At 36.8% G+C, this 15,543-nt stretch overlaps 2 protein-coding genes across 11 annotated transcripts; one reads left to right on the plus strand and one right to left on the minus strand.

Annotated features, from left to right (window-relative positions):
• Positions 1–23: 23 nt before the first annotated feature.
• Positions 24–7,626, minus strand: LOC108747506 (metaxin-2-like). Of its 6 annotated transcripts, none has more exons than XM_018485038.1 (6): positions 7,591–7,626; positions 2,999–3,361; positions 2,426–2,501; positions 1,063–1,634; positions 660–978; positions 482–563 (listed from the first exon to the last, which is right to left on the minus strand). In XM_018485038.1, exons 2-5 carry the CDS (start codon positions 3,028–3,030, stop codon positions 684–686), a joined length of 975 nt encoding a protein of 324 aa, XP_018340540.1. In that variant the 5' UTR covers positions 3,031–3,361; positions 7,591–7,626; the 3' UTR covers positions 482–563; positions 660–683. The 6 variants fall into 6 exon arrangements, with proteins under 6 accessions (XP_018340541.1, XP_018340544.1, XP_018340545.1 ...); XM_018485037.1 differs by having other exon boundaries at positions 1,063–1,639; XM_018485039.1 differs by lacking the exon at positions 660–978 and having other exon boundaries at positions 24–563; positions 1,063–1,639.
• Positions 5,072–13,131, plus strand: LOC108747504 (zinc transporter foi-like). Of its 5 annotated transcripts, none has more exons than XM_018485035.1 (11): positions 5,072–5,522; positions 8,500–9,182; positions 9,277–9,338; positions 9,463–9,706; positions 9,813–9,982; positions 10,069–10,287; positions 10,365–10,494; positions 10,643–10,909; positions 11,004–11,180; positions 11,547–11,734; positions 11,813–13,131. In XM_018485035.1, the coding sequence occupies exons 2-11, from the start codon at positions 8,510–8,512 to the stop codon at positions 11,957–11,959; spliced, it is 2,277 nt and encodes a 758-aa protein (XP_018340537.1). In that variant the 5' UTR covers positions 5,072–5,522; positions 8,500–8,509; the 3' UTR covers positions 11,960–13,131. The 5 variants fall into 5 exon arrangements, with proteins under 5 accessions (XP_018340537.1, XP_018340538.1, XP_018340534.1 ...); XM_018485036.1 differs by having other exon boundaries at positions 5,072–5,241; XM_018485032.1 differs by lacking the exon at positions 5,072–5,522 and adding an exon at positions 7,775–7,852.
• The last annotated feature ends 2,412 nt before the right edge of the window (positions 13,132–15,543 follow it).

Genomic DNA, 15,543 nt, shown 5'->3' on the forward strand with positions numbered 1-15,543 from the left:
ATATATATATCTTATGTGTTTATAACAACAGTCTAAAACATGAAAATGTACTACATGTCATGCTTCAATATTACTCGCACTTCAGATATATCCATCTTGCGGCAAGAGGAAATCAATGTTTTTAGACGTTTCCTATTTGGTAACACAAGTTGACATAAATATCGTTCTGTTTTTGTTACTCGTGGAATGCCAAGAAAGATAGAACATTTGTGTCACTAAACAGAGAGCGTTTTTTAACAGCATATCATCATCGAGAGTTATTTTATTGAATGTTACAAAGATTTTCCTTGATATGATCATCCTTGGTCGCGTTGGTCGCAAAACACAGGAACTTCAATTTACGATGAACATAATCGGTGTACCGCAACTCGATATATCTAAAGTCCGAGTAAAGTTCTATCTAATCCTCTGTACGCTGAAAATACCTAATCTCGATGCGTTTACAGAAATTCACGAGCTTCGGATGATCCCGTACGATCATAGCCAGCTTGTTGTCAAGTAACGGTGTCGTGATTATCGTGAATATGTGACCAAAAACCAAAGCGTCCAACTCATTCGGTTTGCTACATACAAAATCATGTGAAAAAAATCTCGTTAATATCGCACCTAGCGGTCGATATGTATATTTGTATATTTGTAAAATCGTTACACATATTTACTTAGAAAAAGTTAGATATATTTCATTAATTGAACGACAATGTAAAAGAATGCTCGGAAAGAGGAGGAAGCGATTCAGGTTGTGATCGAAAGCCATCCCACAGAGTATCTTTGGAGGATGATTCAATTATTTCAAACTCTTCCGCAATCTTGTTTTGTATTCCAATAGTAATTCTAAAGTAACGATGTTTGATTTGGAACATGTGCTCGATAAGCTTGGGAAACTGACGAATTATAGCAGCGACTTCTTCATTGTAAGGGAAGGAGGGCGACGTGAGAGTGTAAATATGACCGTATACCAGGGCATCGACTTCGGTGGGTCTTATGGAACAGGATTGTAATTTGTCAAGTGTCAATTGAATTGATAACAAAAAGGAGTGAAAAGAAACACAATTCACTACTTACTCTTTCCCAAAGAAAAATTCTTCGTCCGCTAGCCTCTCAGATAATGCTATGCAACACTTCTTTACATCGTCGAAAACTTCATCCAAACTTTTGTTGTACCAGCCGAGTATGCTGAGTTTTTTTATGACTTCTCGTCTCTTCTGCCAATTCAGATAATGATTAAGTGGCCAAGGGTATACGCTTCCGTGCCTCTGCTTTGTGATATTTAAAATCGCAGGGTCTACCCAGCAGATGTATAGCTCAGCGTTAACAAATACATTGTTAACAAGAGACTGGTATGCTCTCATGTCCACTTTGCCATCAGGATCCAGATGATTGGAGAGGCTTATTCCTTTACTTCCTATGTGTGCTACTATACCATCAAACTCAGATATTAACTTTGTGCCGCACTTGATGAAGGGCACGCGGCCTGACGGTGACATAAACTCTGCATTCTTCCTCGGTTCTATTTGAAAATCAAGCTGACACATCTTGAGGAAAGCCTGTACCGCAAGACAGTTTGCATTGTCGGGAAGCAGAATCTGCTCGACCTCGTACGGCTGATACAAGATAATCGGTTGTGGCCATGGCTCCTGAGCTGCGACAAGAGAATGCAATTGTTAACGACGCTCACAAGGTGGTTCACCTATATTCTCTAATGACACTTATATAATCGGTACTCGCATACGCATACATGTGAAGAACTAACGAGTGAAAAGCTATGACGTAAGGGAAAAAAACTGAATGATTGAGGTAAGGTCGAATAGTTGGGTATTTACGAATTTGACGGTGACAGCATGCAAGAAGGCTACGCGCGGTTTTGTTTACAGTTTTGTTGATGCAAGGTTAGATCCCTCAAGCGGGATTTGTGGGAACGGCGGTTTGGACAATGCGATTCAACGCGATTTTCAGACGTTACCTTCTAATTCCACCGCGATCGAATCGCCCAGCAATACGTGCGGCATGTCTACGACAATCGTACGACGCGACGCTGCTTCTTATTTCACTCTCAAAATCCACAACCGATCGCTCGTATAAAAGCGCCACGAGCGAGAAACGAGCACGCTACACGCACTTTCTCCCTTCCAATCTCACATATATAGTATTTATATCCAGTTTATATCTTACGCGAAATAAAGTTGACAAAAATAGACGAAATTTATGGAAAATTCGACTATATTTTGATTGATTTAATCAGCGATAAATTTATCAAATAATATATACTTTTTAGTATTTTGATAATATGGATGGAATTATTATTGTGAAAAGAATTTGATTATGTGTAGTTATAATTAAAGCTTGTTGGATCCTCGGCCAATCAAATCAATCGCCGATTACTTATAAACTAAATTAATTGGAGTTTAATTGAAAGTGTCATATTTACCGTGTAAATTAATAAAGCATCGATCCTCCCTTGTGGAAATATCTCCGGTTTCTTCCGTGTCGACTCGAGATTTCTCCTGAAATCGATGCAAACAGATGAAATCTTATCTCTGTCTGGCAGTTATTTATGAAATTATATATTATTTTTATATTATATTTTTATGTTACATTAATTATAATGTTATTATTCGTTGAAAAGTACCCAGCAAACGAGAATGGATTAAAATGGATGGAAATTTTTTTCTATCCGAATGCGTATTTTAAATAGCGAACTACTTTTTTTTGGATTTAATTGGATTCAATTGGATTCAATTAGATTCAATTGAATGCAATTGGATTGAAAAACTGCATTGCCTATTCAAAATTTTGAATTGATCAGTATTCACAATGCACAGAAAAAGCTAATATTATCTTTAGATTGAAAGGCATAGAGATATGCTCCATGCAATTTCTATAAATGAATAAAAATGCATTCAGGATTAAAATGCATTCATTTTAACATTCGTGAATCAATATTTCTGAAAATCTGAATCCATTTCAATTCATTTTAATCCATTCTCGTTTGTTGGGTAACCTTTGAGAACTTGAGGTCAGATAGAAATGCATGCAGGACACGTGCGTGCAATGTCAAATTATTTTTCTTTTCTATATCTTGAAACTCATTCTGATAAGAATACATGGTCGTTAAACAAGAACCTCGCATTTTCTTGATAAGACTTGTAATTTTCCGCTGCGGTTTAAATTTTGATCGGAGTTTTATAGTTGCATGTGTTTTTTTTTTTTAAAGGTGCAATTTCATACAACGAAAGAAAGCTGGCTTTTTATCCCCACTTCGACAATCAAAGCAGCATTCAAAAGCTGTTCGCTCTTCTCCTGCTTCCTTTTGCGTATTTTCGCTAAGTTAGAAATTAAACTGGCGAACACAATCGTTGGAGAGCTGGAAAAAAAAAGAGAAACGATGGAATTCAGCAACAAAGCAAAAAAACTTGCGCTACGAGATAATAAAATAGAATAGTGTTTCAAAACCAAAATAAATTGGTTCATATATATGTGCGAATGTGCGAACTGAATTTTGTGTATGTAACATTGAAATGAGATGAAAATTACAAAAGTGAGCGAATTTATTAGAATATTTATAATTCTATTGGTCAAATTCTGGTCACTTTTGTTCACTTTTGTAATTTTCACCTTGTTTGAAAATACGCAATCATACCTATACCTCAAATAGAGGTCTCCAAGTTTTTAGAGATTTTTACTACAATTGTTTGCAACATATATTCGAATTATACATAAAAAATTTCTATTTAAATTATATGTATTTAAATTACTATATATTGTATATTATATAACGTATATTAAATAAAAACTCCAACTTATATGTGAAGTTTATAATTAGATAAATTTAACATTTAAGTTAATCATTTCTATCACGTTTCGTTATCCACAGAATACAAATTACATGGCATCAATATTATAATTCCTTTTAATCAGGGTTTGTAGAAACCATGTTTTAAACATATTTTAAACTATTTAAAACATGCTTAATCGATGTTTTTAACATATTTTACAAAGTTATTTTATAATACTGTCTAAAGCATGTACGAAGCATTAAAAACATGTTTAAAAAAACATTTTTTTGCCAACCTTGCTTTTAACAATATACGTATATAAATCTAATAATAACACATCATGTTTTACTTTGTCGAGTATAATAACATTAATTGCAACATTGTTGTATGATATTACTGTTTGTTCAACAGTTGTGCGGATCTAAAATATTTATTAAAAATGAAATATAAGCGAGGGGGAAAAAATTGATTCTCTCCAGTTCAATTGTAATTTCTGGAATAGCAATCGCGTACTATTATAAATTGCAGACTCTTTTATCGCCGACAAATATTATGTCCGCGATTATTATAACGCGTATTATGTCAAGATCGATGAAATGGGTGAGAACCTTCCGGGTGGTCTGAACTCCGAAGTCGTTGGAGGCGGAAGGGGAGAGTGCGCTCTGAACGTTGGAGCATGTTTGTGATTGATCGCGATTAATTGCGGAGGACGATTGGTATGCATGACGTTTGTCGCCTCGCCGCCAATCACGCGATCTCATTGGCCCAAGAGGGGCCGAAAATCGAATCAAATTCCATCGAGACGCGACAGTTGCCGATACTGGATCCCGTTTCGATTAATAAGAGGATCGTGTGAGAGAGGAAAAGAAAAAGGAACGAAACAACAGAGAGGGAAAGATGGAAAAAAAGTCGTCGATTTGGCGTATTATAAATACACCAGAAGATTGAAGGCAGAAAGTAGAATGTATTTTTCAATCTGACGAATCTCTATCCTTTTTGATATCATCGATTTTTATAATATATATTATTAAAGTTTGAACTTTTTCGTTTAGACAAAAATCAAACTTTAATTTGTTTTAAAAAATATTGCAAATATATAGAAAATGTATATATATATATATATAATTAACAAATTATGTATATGTTTGAAATTAGAATCAGAATTGGAAGAAAGTGCGTATCCCTAATCGAGTATATAGCATCGAGTCACCACCCTCCTCTTCCTCGTCCTCCTCACGTCCGTCGTTCTATACGTCCATACGTTCTGTAGACTCTGTATGTGTCTGTGTCGTCTGTATCGGCCCGCGAATGAATACGAGCACGAGCAGTATGAGTGAGCTGTGAGGATAGAGGAGCATCGCGTTGCGCAAACGATCCGCGCCGTCGGGCGACCAGCAGGCCGCCAGTCTACCTAAGTCCATCGTTCACGCCGTGCTATCATCTTCCTGCGCTAAGCGCTACATTCAGAGTAGGTATACTGTACTTGTTGCTTACGGATGGGCCGCGCGGCGCAGTTCGTCACGGGGCATAGATAGAGGTGGGATATCGAGATAGAGAAGGAGGGTGCGAAGAAGTAACGGCCGGTCGTGCGAGAAGAGAAGAGACGAGAAGAGACGAGAAGAGACGAGAAGAGACGAGAAGAGAAGGGAAGGAAGTAGGAAAGAAAGGGAAGACTACACGCACGGCTCTCCACGCCACGCGACACCTCTGTATCGCACGCGCCGATCGGTGCGGATCAACGCAAGCCGGGTGAGAGAGAAACAAAGAGAGATAAAACGTGTCTCGGTGACGATCGTGGATCGTCACCGATGTACGTCAGCACTGGTCAGCACTCGACACGCCAGCAGGGCCGCCGGGTAGCCTCGATCGAACGACGGAGCACGTAACGTGTCCCCGGCTACCCCGCTGCGAGAGCTGGAAAACCCTGGCCTTCCTAACCTAAATTCGAAATTCTGTCAGTCGGTGCCGAAAGTACGGTAGTCTGTACGATGAGGAAGGGAGAACGAGGAGGAGGTGAACGGCGACGAGGTTTCTCTCCTCGTTCCCTTCTCTCTCGCCTTCTCCTAATCTCCCACCTCCGATTTTTTGACAGCTAAAAATACAGTTTTTGATAGCGGCTACGCCGCGGCTATTTCGGCGCCGGCCGTAATGCCTGTAATTCTCGGCCGTACTTTTCCGCGTTCGCGAAGGTCCCTCCTCGCCGACGCGTGGAAATCCTTCGTGCGATGTCCTTTCTTTTTTTTTCCCCTCTCCTTGTAAAAAAAAAAAAAGGATCTGCGCGGTAAAAAGGAGCAGTGCGATTCGATCGAGGCGTAAGTAGATCGAGATCTCGCATCGATTCGCGTCTAGCTTCATTGTTTACGGATTCGTACATACATGCGTTTACGAATTGCGACACGCGGCGTGTCTTGAACGCATGAGGATCGACGACACGCGTCAACCGCGTATAACGGTGTTACCTGCGTATGTAGAATAGCGTCGTTAAACGACGGTTAGCAGATCGAAAGAGAAAAACAAGGTGTGAGGGCGAGCAGCACGTACCGGTGTCGAATATCATACGCAGATACGAATGAACGAAATACCGAAGTCGCCGGAGATCGGATATCGATTTATTTTTAGTCGCGTACGTTATCGGCATCCTATCATTTGCGCACGTTATCACACCTTGTCGCCTGTAATTTATGGGAACCGAATAATTATTCCTCCGAATAAAATGTTTAGATTTACACTTTATAACAGATTGTCACTTGATACTTGAAAATTTCCCATATTTTCAGGTTGATTCGGTTACTTTCGGAGCTTTTCACGCTACAATTTCGAACAATTTGTATACGAGATAAAATTTAAATCCCATTTTCAAAGTTCAAATGTTTGTTTCTTTCTCTTTGATATATCTTTCGGTATCCCCCACACAATGAAAGGGTTGCCATACTGTTGAATCCTCGAAAATTGAATTTAAATGTTATATTTTGTTCAAAATTGTACCACCTTGTCCTAACATTTTTTTTCCCCCGATACTATCTTAAGTCGTAATTTCTAAGCTTCGAGTTGGTTAGATTCCAACTGCAAAATTAAAAGCTTGGAGCAAATTAACGTCGCAACGGAGCTTGGATCTCAAAAGGCTAAGGGGTTACTACATCTATTATAGACCGAAGTTAATCCTAAGATAACACAGAGTACACGCGAGGAAGAAACAATTGGAAGCAACAGAGTCAAGCTCTTTTTTTCAGACAGTAAATTCGATAGACTGAGCGAAACGAAGAAACGCAATTCTCACACGTGGGACGACGCAATTAATTAGCAAGCCGAGCCGTTTTCGGATTTCCGACGAGAACAATCTGCGCGTCGGTCCTTTTAGAGAGACATGTAGTGCACGAGAGATGTCACATCTAGATGTACGTGGCGCTCTCACGTGCGCGCGTATCAGCTTTATTTTAATCTCTTTCGCGCTCTTTAATGCCGAACGGCTCGTCATCTCATGGGGAAGTTAATCGTTACTTTATATTTAGCCGGGTTTAGCTGCATAGTTTTATTGTGATGCGCGTACGAGAGTACGCTTTTAATATAGATTAGATGTTTATATATACGTATACGCGGCAGAAGAATGAGTCAGGCAGCACACATTGCATAAGATGTCGCGACGCTGGATGGGCCTATGGCCAGACTTAGCCGTAGATTGCTTGTATCAATAAATGCAGCGTTGGACAGATATTTGTTCAAGTAACATAATTTTACTCGTTCACTGATTCGCTCGTTATCTGACGATTTCGAAGAAACATTAACGTTGAAAAAATTTTTTTCAAATATTTCTACACACCTTTTGTTTTTTTGGATATATTTCTGGGGTTTTTCTTCTTCACCGGCCTTGTAATAATTTACTTCTATCGCACGAATTATTGGTGGGAGTTACCCAGACGTAACGAAAGCGAAGGTTGAACAATTTTTAAAATAATTAGTTAAACGTTGTCACTTATAAAGAAACGCTTTGTTGCACTTGTAAGTTAGACGTTTGTGAAACGCTGTCGCAAACACTTCTAGTTCGCGATGAAGTTATCGTGGTTTATAAGTAAGATTGTCATGTAAGTATACAAGTAATGCGGTGCGAAATAGCTTGAAGTCCTTTATAACTAATCGTTATAATTTTTTTTATTAATCTCAAAATAATTAATCATACTCATTGTTATAAAAATTTACTGGTAATTACGGAAAAGAAAGAAATAGTATTGTTGATGATAAGAAGATAGTGAGGAAAGAAAAATATTAAAATACTGTTATCATTATTTGATTACTCAAGCTATCTGGTTATACTTGACATATTATCATGGAATTTGTGATAATTGTTTCCTGCGCAATGTTGCACGTATGTTAGTAAGTCTGCAGAATTAATTCTCCAACAATTGAAATGGGCGCTTTGCAACTTCCCATGCCTATAGATCGGTATAGTTAAAATACGGTATACATTCGTGTGTGTATATATATATATATTTTTTTTTTGTTTTGGCTCAAATTACTCATGGCGATGCCGCCTTTCAGGATATGTTACGTGCGATTCAAAATTTTTTATATTTTAGTAGTCCTGTACCTCCAAAAAATGGACTTTGATGGCTCGGGATAAGAGACTTGTAGTATCTTTTTTTTTTTTTTAAACATACCCGGAGACACTACCGCGTATCTCCTGATATATATACACAATATATTTATATATGTATATATGCTCTGCTTTCAGGAGGCTCATCATGTCACATCATATCGTTACCGTATGCGTGGTGTGTGTACTGTGCGCCGCACATGTACCCTGTTCGGCGCATACGAATTTGTCGGTGATGGCATCGGATAATTCAACAAGTACCAAAAATCATTCGGATCCACAAGGACAACCGTATATATACTTGAAGAATCAACAGCGATACGATCCAAGTAACTTCACTAGCAATAAGCACGACGCTGTAAGATCTCATCCTATTCAACGCATTGACAGTAATAGCAATAATAATGTTTCGGTAACCATTGACGCGATATCGACTGCATCATATGATACTCGTCTTAAGAAACAGATGACGGAAAGCTTCAAAGGCGGCGGCAATCTACAAGATATACGATCGCCAATTAACAACGCACGTGTGTCTGTAAATTCGAGAGATGCGGAACTGTTGGAACGTCTTGCTCAAACAGAATTGGTGGCAAGTGTCAAACAAAAGTCTGTACAATCTAGCGAAGATTTACGTACCGTTAATAAATCTAGATTAAAAAGAGATGTGAATGAGAGGTACTTCATGCAGAAGATCTTTGAGGCCTACGGAGATGGAACGAGTATAACTATGGAAGGTTTTGAAAAACTTGTCCGGAAATTGGGTCTACTAAGATTATTTGATACGTTAGAGGTGGATAGTGGTTCTACCACTGATAGAAGTATGTATAAAATTAGTTGGTAATAAACACATGTTCGACATACACATTAAAAGATTATAGTAAACTTAGAGAAAACTATCTTCAAACGTTACAGATAATAAGAATTTTCCAAGTAAAGGCCTACACGATGCAGATAGTAACAATAATAAGGAAAGGGTAAGATATGCGCTATTTATCAGAATAATTTAATTCTTGAGAAATTTGTTTTGTAGTAATTATACTACAGTAGTACTATAATTATACATAATGCGTCGACACAGTGCGTTTACTTCTATTTCAGTGCTTAAATAGTCAAGAGTTGCTAAGTATTGTTGCCCAAGATACACACTACGTTTCTAGTAATAACACGACGACATTGCCTAGCTGGCTTTTCGAACGCGTGTGTCCGGTCCTTATGTATCAATTAGCGGCCGAATCCAGTTCGGAGAGAAACGGCTGTATACGAGTACCCGAGAACTACAAGCATGTCATGCCAATTGATAAATTTTATACAACGGAGGATTCGGCGCGTAATACTGTAAAAGGTATTATATGGATGTAAATGAACAAAATGCAATGATCAATTTAGTCTTAAAGTCAGTTCTCTTTGAAGAAAGGCAATAAAAAAATTGTCACTTTTATTTATTCCAGTCTGGGTATATTCAACAGTTAGTATTTTCGTAATTAGTCTTAGCGGACTGCTCGGCGTAGCAGTAATTCCGATCATGGGAAAGAATTATTACCATCACGTGTTACAATTTCTAGTTGCCCTGGCCGTAGGTACTTTAACCGGTGATGCCTTTATCCATCTATTACCACACGCAAGTTTTTTTTTATTTTATCAAAGTGTTATATACATCCGTAATAGAATGATATATTTTAATATTACAGTATCTTATGTTTGTAGGCGATGATGCCGCTTCATCACCATGAAAATGATAAACATCACGAACACGAACATCATCATGATGACAGTAACGCGTTATTAATCGATCATGTGAATCTACATAGTATGAATATGTGGAAAGGATTAGTCGCTATGATGGGTTTCGTGATATTCTTTTTCACTGAGAAGGCGTTAAATGTGATATCCGAATGGCGAAAGCATTGGCAGCATAAGAAAAAGGTGAATAAAAGAGGAATCTTTATCTTCGTAAACGATTGATTTCTTATGTTATATCAATCGGTGAAATAATATTGTAGTTACCTACGCGCGTGAGAGTAATGAGGGAGAGTGATGGGCCAAACAGCAATGTTGTCGGTGAAAAGCTGTGTAAACACAAATACTCTTCGTACCCGTATTGTTACGGCGAGATTGCTAGTGAAACTCAAGGTGACAGCTGTTTTTTGTATTAAATTTAATGTATATTAAATTTCGTGATTATCTGGGCTATCGCGTTTCGAAATAGAGCAGCTTGTCATGTTAATATATTTATTTCAAAGGCATATTAAAAGATAAAAATAATCAATGAAATATGCAGATAATCATCACAATCGTCGAATAAATCATGAAAGACCACCTATCATCGACGAGGAGAAACCATTGACATCCAATTGTAACTCTGTCACGAAAATCGTGACCGATGACATAGAGAAAAAACCAAAAGATGATTGGAGAATGGATGATCCGATTGTAAATGCTAAGAAAAATGCCGATGGTGTTGACGTATCATTAAATGAATCGGAGAGCTATACCGTCATTCTACGTGAACACGAGACCAAACATCATGGCCATAGTCATTCCCATGGTGCGTTTTCAACATTTTATAATAAAATATTGTATAAATATTATAATCTTACGCAATGTGTGCATATCTGATAGCACGAACGTTTCGATTCTAGGCCACGTACACTCGGCTCCCGAATCAATGTCCAATGTGGCTTGGATGGTTGTAATGGGGGATGGTCTGCACAATTTTACGGATGGCATGGCTATCGGGGCAGCTTTTTCAGCAAACATCGCAGGTGGATTCTCCACGGCTATTGCTGTTCTCTGTCATGAATTACCTCATGAACTCGGTATTGTCTCCCTGATGGTGTACCTATAAATACATATGTGTAACTACGGCGAATTCGATTGGACCGCACTAGTGCGTACTGGTGTATATTAAAGCCGTTGTACACTAATTTAATTTGAGTGTAAAAGGGAAATGCAAATAATTCGAATTATAAAATACATATTTTACCTAACAGCATAATAAAGTGAGTTTAGTATTTCACTATTTAATGGGTTTAATGGGTTTAATGGGTTTCTATGTTTATAATAATAATCGTATTTTTGTACGATAATTTGTGTACGACGGCGATAATGTGCGTCTGTGCACACTAAGTGCGTCCATTAGAATTCGCTATTAGTAATACAATAACGTAAATATTCTTGTACAGGTGACTTTGCAGTGCTTCTGAAAGCGGGCATGAGTACCAAACAGGCTGTTTTTTACAATTTATTGTCTTCAGTGCTTTGTCTGTTAGGTATGATAGGCGGAATATTGTTAGGAAGCACTTCCGACGCTACCAGCTGGATATTTGCGGTTGCCGCTGGAATATTTATATATATAGCATTAGTAGATATGGTGAGTATACTTTGTTCTACGAAAGATTTACAATAACTTAAGAATGAAACGCTTCTTGAATTATTTCTTTTTCCTTAGATACCAGAATTGTCGTCGAGTCATTCCGCGGAAAGTGGTTCGCGATTACAATGCATTTGGCAAACTTTAGGCTTATCGACAGGCCTTGGAATTATGTTACTTATCGCCGCCTACGAGCACGATCTTAAACATATTTTCGACAACTAGATTAAGTAATTGCTCTCGTATTAATGTTATAAATGAAATCTCTTCCTATTACGTTCAAACTATAGTATCTCTTTGTGATTTAATCTCATTAGCAATCCTTCAGCATGTAACGTTACAATGAAAGTAAGTTCTCTCTTTCTTTCTCCCTTCCACTTTGAAATTATTTCTTGTATTTCGAAAAAAAGAACGTAATGGGAAGGCTACACAAATTAGATCGCGGTTTAGATAAAACGACAATATCCGAACTCGGATTGCCGATAAAAGTACTTTAGAAAAACGAAAGTGTTGAATTCTGAAGGAATAGGATTTCTATTAGACAGAGTACCAGTAATCGAATCATGTCAAGCAATCGAATTACAAACCGTGTTAATTATTTCCGAACCAACTTATACTAAAGATATTCCCATGCCTTTTCCGAGCTTGGAGATTCAGCTTGGAGATACTCTTATCGGATGAGCAAAATTAATTTTTCCATCATAATAAGATAAATTTTTAATTGTCTAGTAGCTATGTAAATAGTTATCAAGAGACTGAACGATTTTGAAACAAGTAACAAATTTTTTTCTTTTGCGAAGTTAATTACATGTCAACAACATTAAATGTATTGAGAGGGAGAGTCATGTATAGTATTGTTTTACGAAAAAAAAACATTAACTTTGTACAAGCTCTGTGTAGATTGCACATGGAACGTTTAGTACGATATTTTCGATTATTATTATTATCTAGGTGGAAGAACGGTACAAAAGAGTATATTTAAAGAGTATATTGTTAGTTTGCAGCAAATTTGTGATAATTTTGCATAACCGAGTTACTTACGAATCAATGTATATTTCATTATAGATACACAACTACATTATTACGAGACTTTGAATATTATCATGTTCTTACAATTTAAATAGATTTATCACTAGATTTTTAGAGATAAGAATGTTCAGAATCAGTTATTTTTTTAACTGCTTGTTATGTATTTTTTTTTACAAGAGTGAAAAAAGTGCTGCACGGTCTCAAAAAAGATTTATCTCACAAATCAACACGGCTTAGGAGAAGTATCATACATGACAATATTTGAAACTTGTATTTATGTTTATAATACACGAGTGTTTATTTTCGCCAAATATTAATGATAACAATAATATTAATAATTGTAACGATAATGATAGTAATAATTTTAGGATTTTATATACACTGTATTGAGAAATGCTAAGAACTTTAAGAATTTTTTCACGTCACTTTTACTTCATGATCGTTATGATGTGCATATTGAAATGCATGTAAATGTAACGAAAAATTATAGCTCTATAAGAAATTGTACTGTACGTTGCTATGATACATTGATTTTTCAAAATTATTGCTATTCTGTCAAAAATTTAATTCCATCCATATATTATAAGTTCCTCTTTTAATTATACATAAGTATTAATATATATATTTTTTATAACCAATAACGTATGCGTACAATTTTGGTTATTTTTTATAGAAAATGTAAAAATGTAAAGAGCGTTACATGTTTTTGTATAATCAATTTTGTTTGTGCACAACTGAGATTTCAAAACTATGAGATACAAATAAAATAAACACACTCTTCTTTTAATTAAAAAAAAAAAACCATTTTACTTATTTGGTATTTGAATATAACATTTACTCGGATGACATCTGAGATAATAAGACAGAAATATTTTAAATACTCGAATACTAAAATATTCAATGGCGAAAATGATTAAGAAAACAACCCACGAATAGAAAATAGAAAGTACATTGCTTAATTTAAATAAATATTAATAATAAAATTATAAAAGCTTTTGTTTCTCCAATTCCTTGAAGATACATCTTTAGTGTAGTGTCATTTTCCTCATCAGTCCTGCCATATCATTTGGATCGATTTCTTGTGCTTCATCCACCACGTCAATTTCCATCAATTGACTATCTATCGATCATCAATGCTTCTTGCTTTACGGGTTTTTCCTCTTCAAACTGCAGAGATGAATACAGATTACAGAATATTCACAACCAGCTTTAAATTGTTATTGGAGAGTTCTATCATACGAGGGCAAGTCAATAAGTTTTTAGAAAAACATAATGTTTTTAGTAAAACATTTTTCTTTCTTGATCGATTCATTTTTATTTCTCAACATAGTCTCCTTTCAGCTCGATACACTTGATCCAACGATTCTCCAACTTTTTCAAGCCGTCCGAATAATATGATTCGTCCAACCCTTCAAAATAAGCCTCTGTTTCAGCGATGAGCTGCTCTCTGGTGGTGAATCTCTTTCCTGCGAATGATTTCTTCAGGTTTGGAAACAGAAAATAGTCGCAGGGGGCTAAATCTGGCGAATATGCTGGATGAGGTAGCAATTCGTAGCGGAATTCGTTGAATTTGGCCATCGGTGCTGGATACATGTGAATCCGTGCGTTGTCTTGATGGAAGAGCACTTTCTTCTTCGCCAAATGGGGACGTTTTTTCTTTAAAATGTTGTTGAAACGGTCCAATAAGGCTGCGTAGTAATCGCCATCGATCGTTTGCTTCGACGGAAGGTAATCGATATGAATTATACCGTGTGCATCCCAAAAAATTGTGGCCATCACCTTTGCGGCCAACTTCACGGTCTTCGCCTTCTTCGGAGCTGGTTCACCCGGTGAAGTCCGTTGTTTTGACTGTTCCTTCGTCTCGGGTGTGAAGTAATGGATCCATGTTTCGTCCGCAGTAATAAATCGACGCAGAAATTCATCTGGATTACGTTGAAACATCTCCAAACATTGTTTTGAAATCGTCACACGGTCGCGCTTATGGTCCACAGTGAGCAAACGCGGCACCCATCTTGCCGATAGCTTTATCATGCCCAATTGTTCGTGCAAAATTGTAACCACTGTGCCATGTGATATGCCTGTGGCCTCAACAAGCTCATCCACTTTCACTCGTCGATCAGTCAAAACAATATCGTGGACTTTATCGATGATTTCTGACGTAGTAGCCTCAATTGGACGTCCCGAACGAGGTGCATCACATGTGGATGTACAACCACGTTTAAATTTATTCACCCAATTGTATACAGTCGCGAACGTTGGTGCAGATATGCCATGAACATTATCCAACTCGGCTTTGATTTCTTTCGGCCTTAAACGTTTCATATATAGATGTTTGATCACTGCACGAAACTCGTTTTTTTCCATTTTGCAAAAAATACAAATGTTCGTTTTAATCGTCTACAGAAATCAAACTATACGATAAATTCCGCTCAAAATTTTAGAGTAATTAGCTGAAAGCTATTTGTCAAAAAGTAATGTGACATGACATTACGAGTGCCCTCTGACAGATTTTCTAAGAACTTATTGACTTGCCCTCATACCTTCATAAGTTCCAGTTTCAAGTAACAAGTATCGAAGTCTTTTTTTATAGCGTGTATTTCAGATTTTTTATTTCTAACTGTTGTTGCAACTTGAAAATTTCTGTATTTATAGTATCAACATTGACTGTCTGCGTTCCAATGCTTCTTGAATTGCTAAAAAATTAAATTTTTCCTGTTCGCGTCATAATCATTATATAAATAGTAATAATAATAATAATAATAATATTTATTATTATTATT

Source organism: Trachymyrmex septentrionalis, unplaced genomic scaffold (genome assembly GCF_001594115.1).
Source record: "Trachymyrmex septentrionalis isolate Tsep2-gDNA-1 unplaced genomic scaffold, Tsep1.0 scaffold2, whole genome shotgun sequence".
Lineage (NCBI taxonomy): Eukaryota > Metazoa > Arthropoda > Insecta > Hymenoptera > Formicidae > Trachymyrmex > Trachymyrmex septentrionalis.

Bases quoted from the DNA above. Each gene is read 5' to 3' on its own strand.
- LOC108747504 (XM_018485032.1), top strand. From the start codon at position 7,818: ATGAAGTTATCGTGGTTTATAAGTAAGATTGTCAT. The intron at 9,339-9,462 runs GTAAGATATGCG...CTTCTATTTCAG, and splicing joins GTAACAATAATAAGGAAAGG to TGCTTAAATAGTCAAGAGTT. The intron at 11,181-11,546 runs GTATTGTCTCCC...ATTCTTGTACAG, and splicing joins TGAATTACCTCATGAACTCG to GTGACTTTGCAGTGCTTCTG.
- LOC108747506 (XM_018485037.1), bottom strand. From the start codon at position 3,127: ATGCGAGGTTCTTGTTTAACGACCATGTATTCTTATCAGAATGAGTTT. The intron at 1,640-2,425 runs GTAAATATGACA...CTCTTGTCGCAG, and splicing joins ATGCTTTATTAATTTACACG to CTCAGGAGCCATGGCCACAA. The intron at 979-1,062 runs GTAAGTAGTGAA...CTGTTCCATAAG, and splicing joins GAATTTTTCTTTGGGAAAGA to ACCCACCGAAGTCGATGCCC.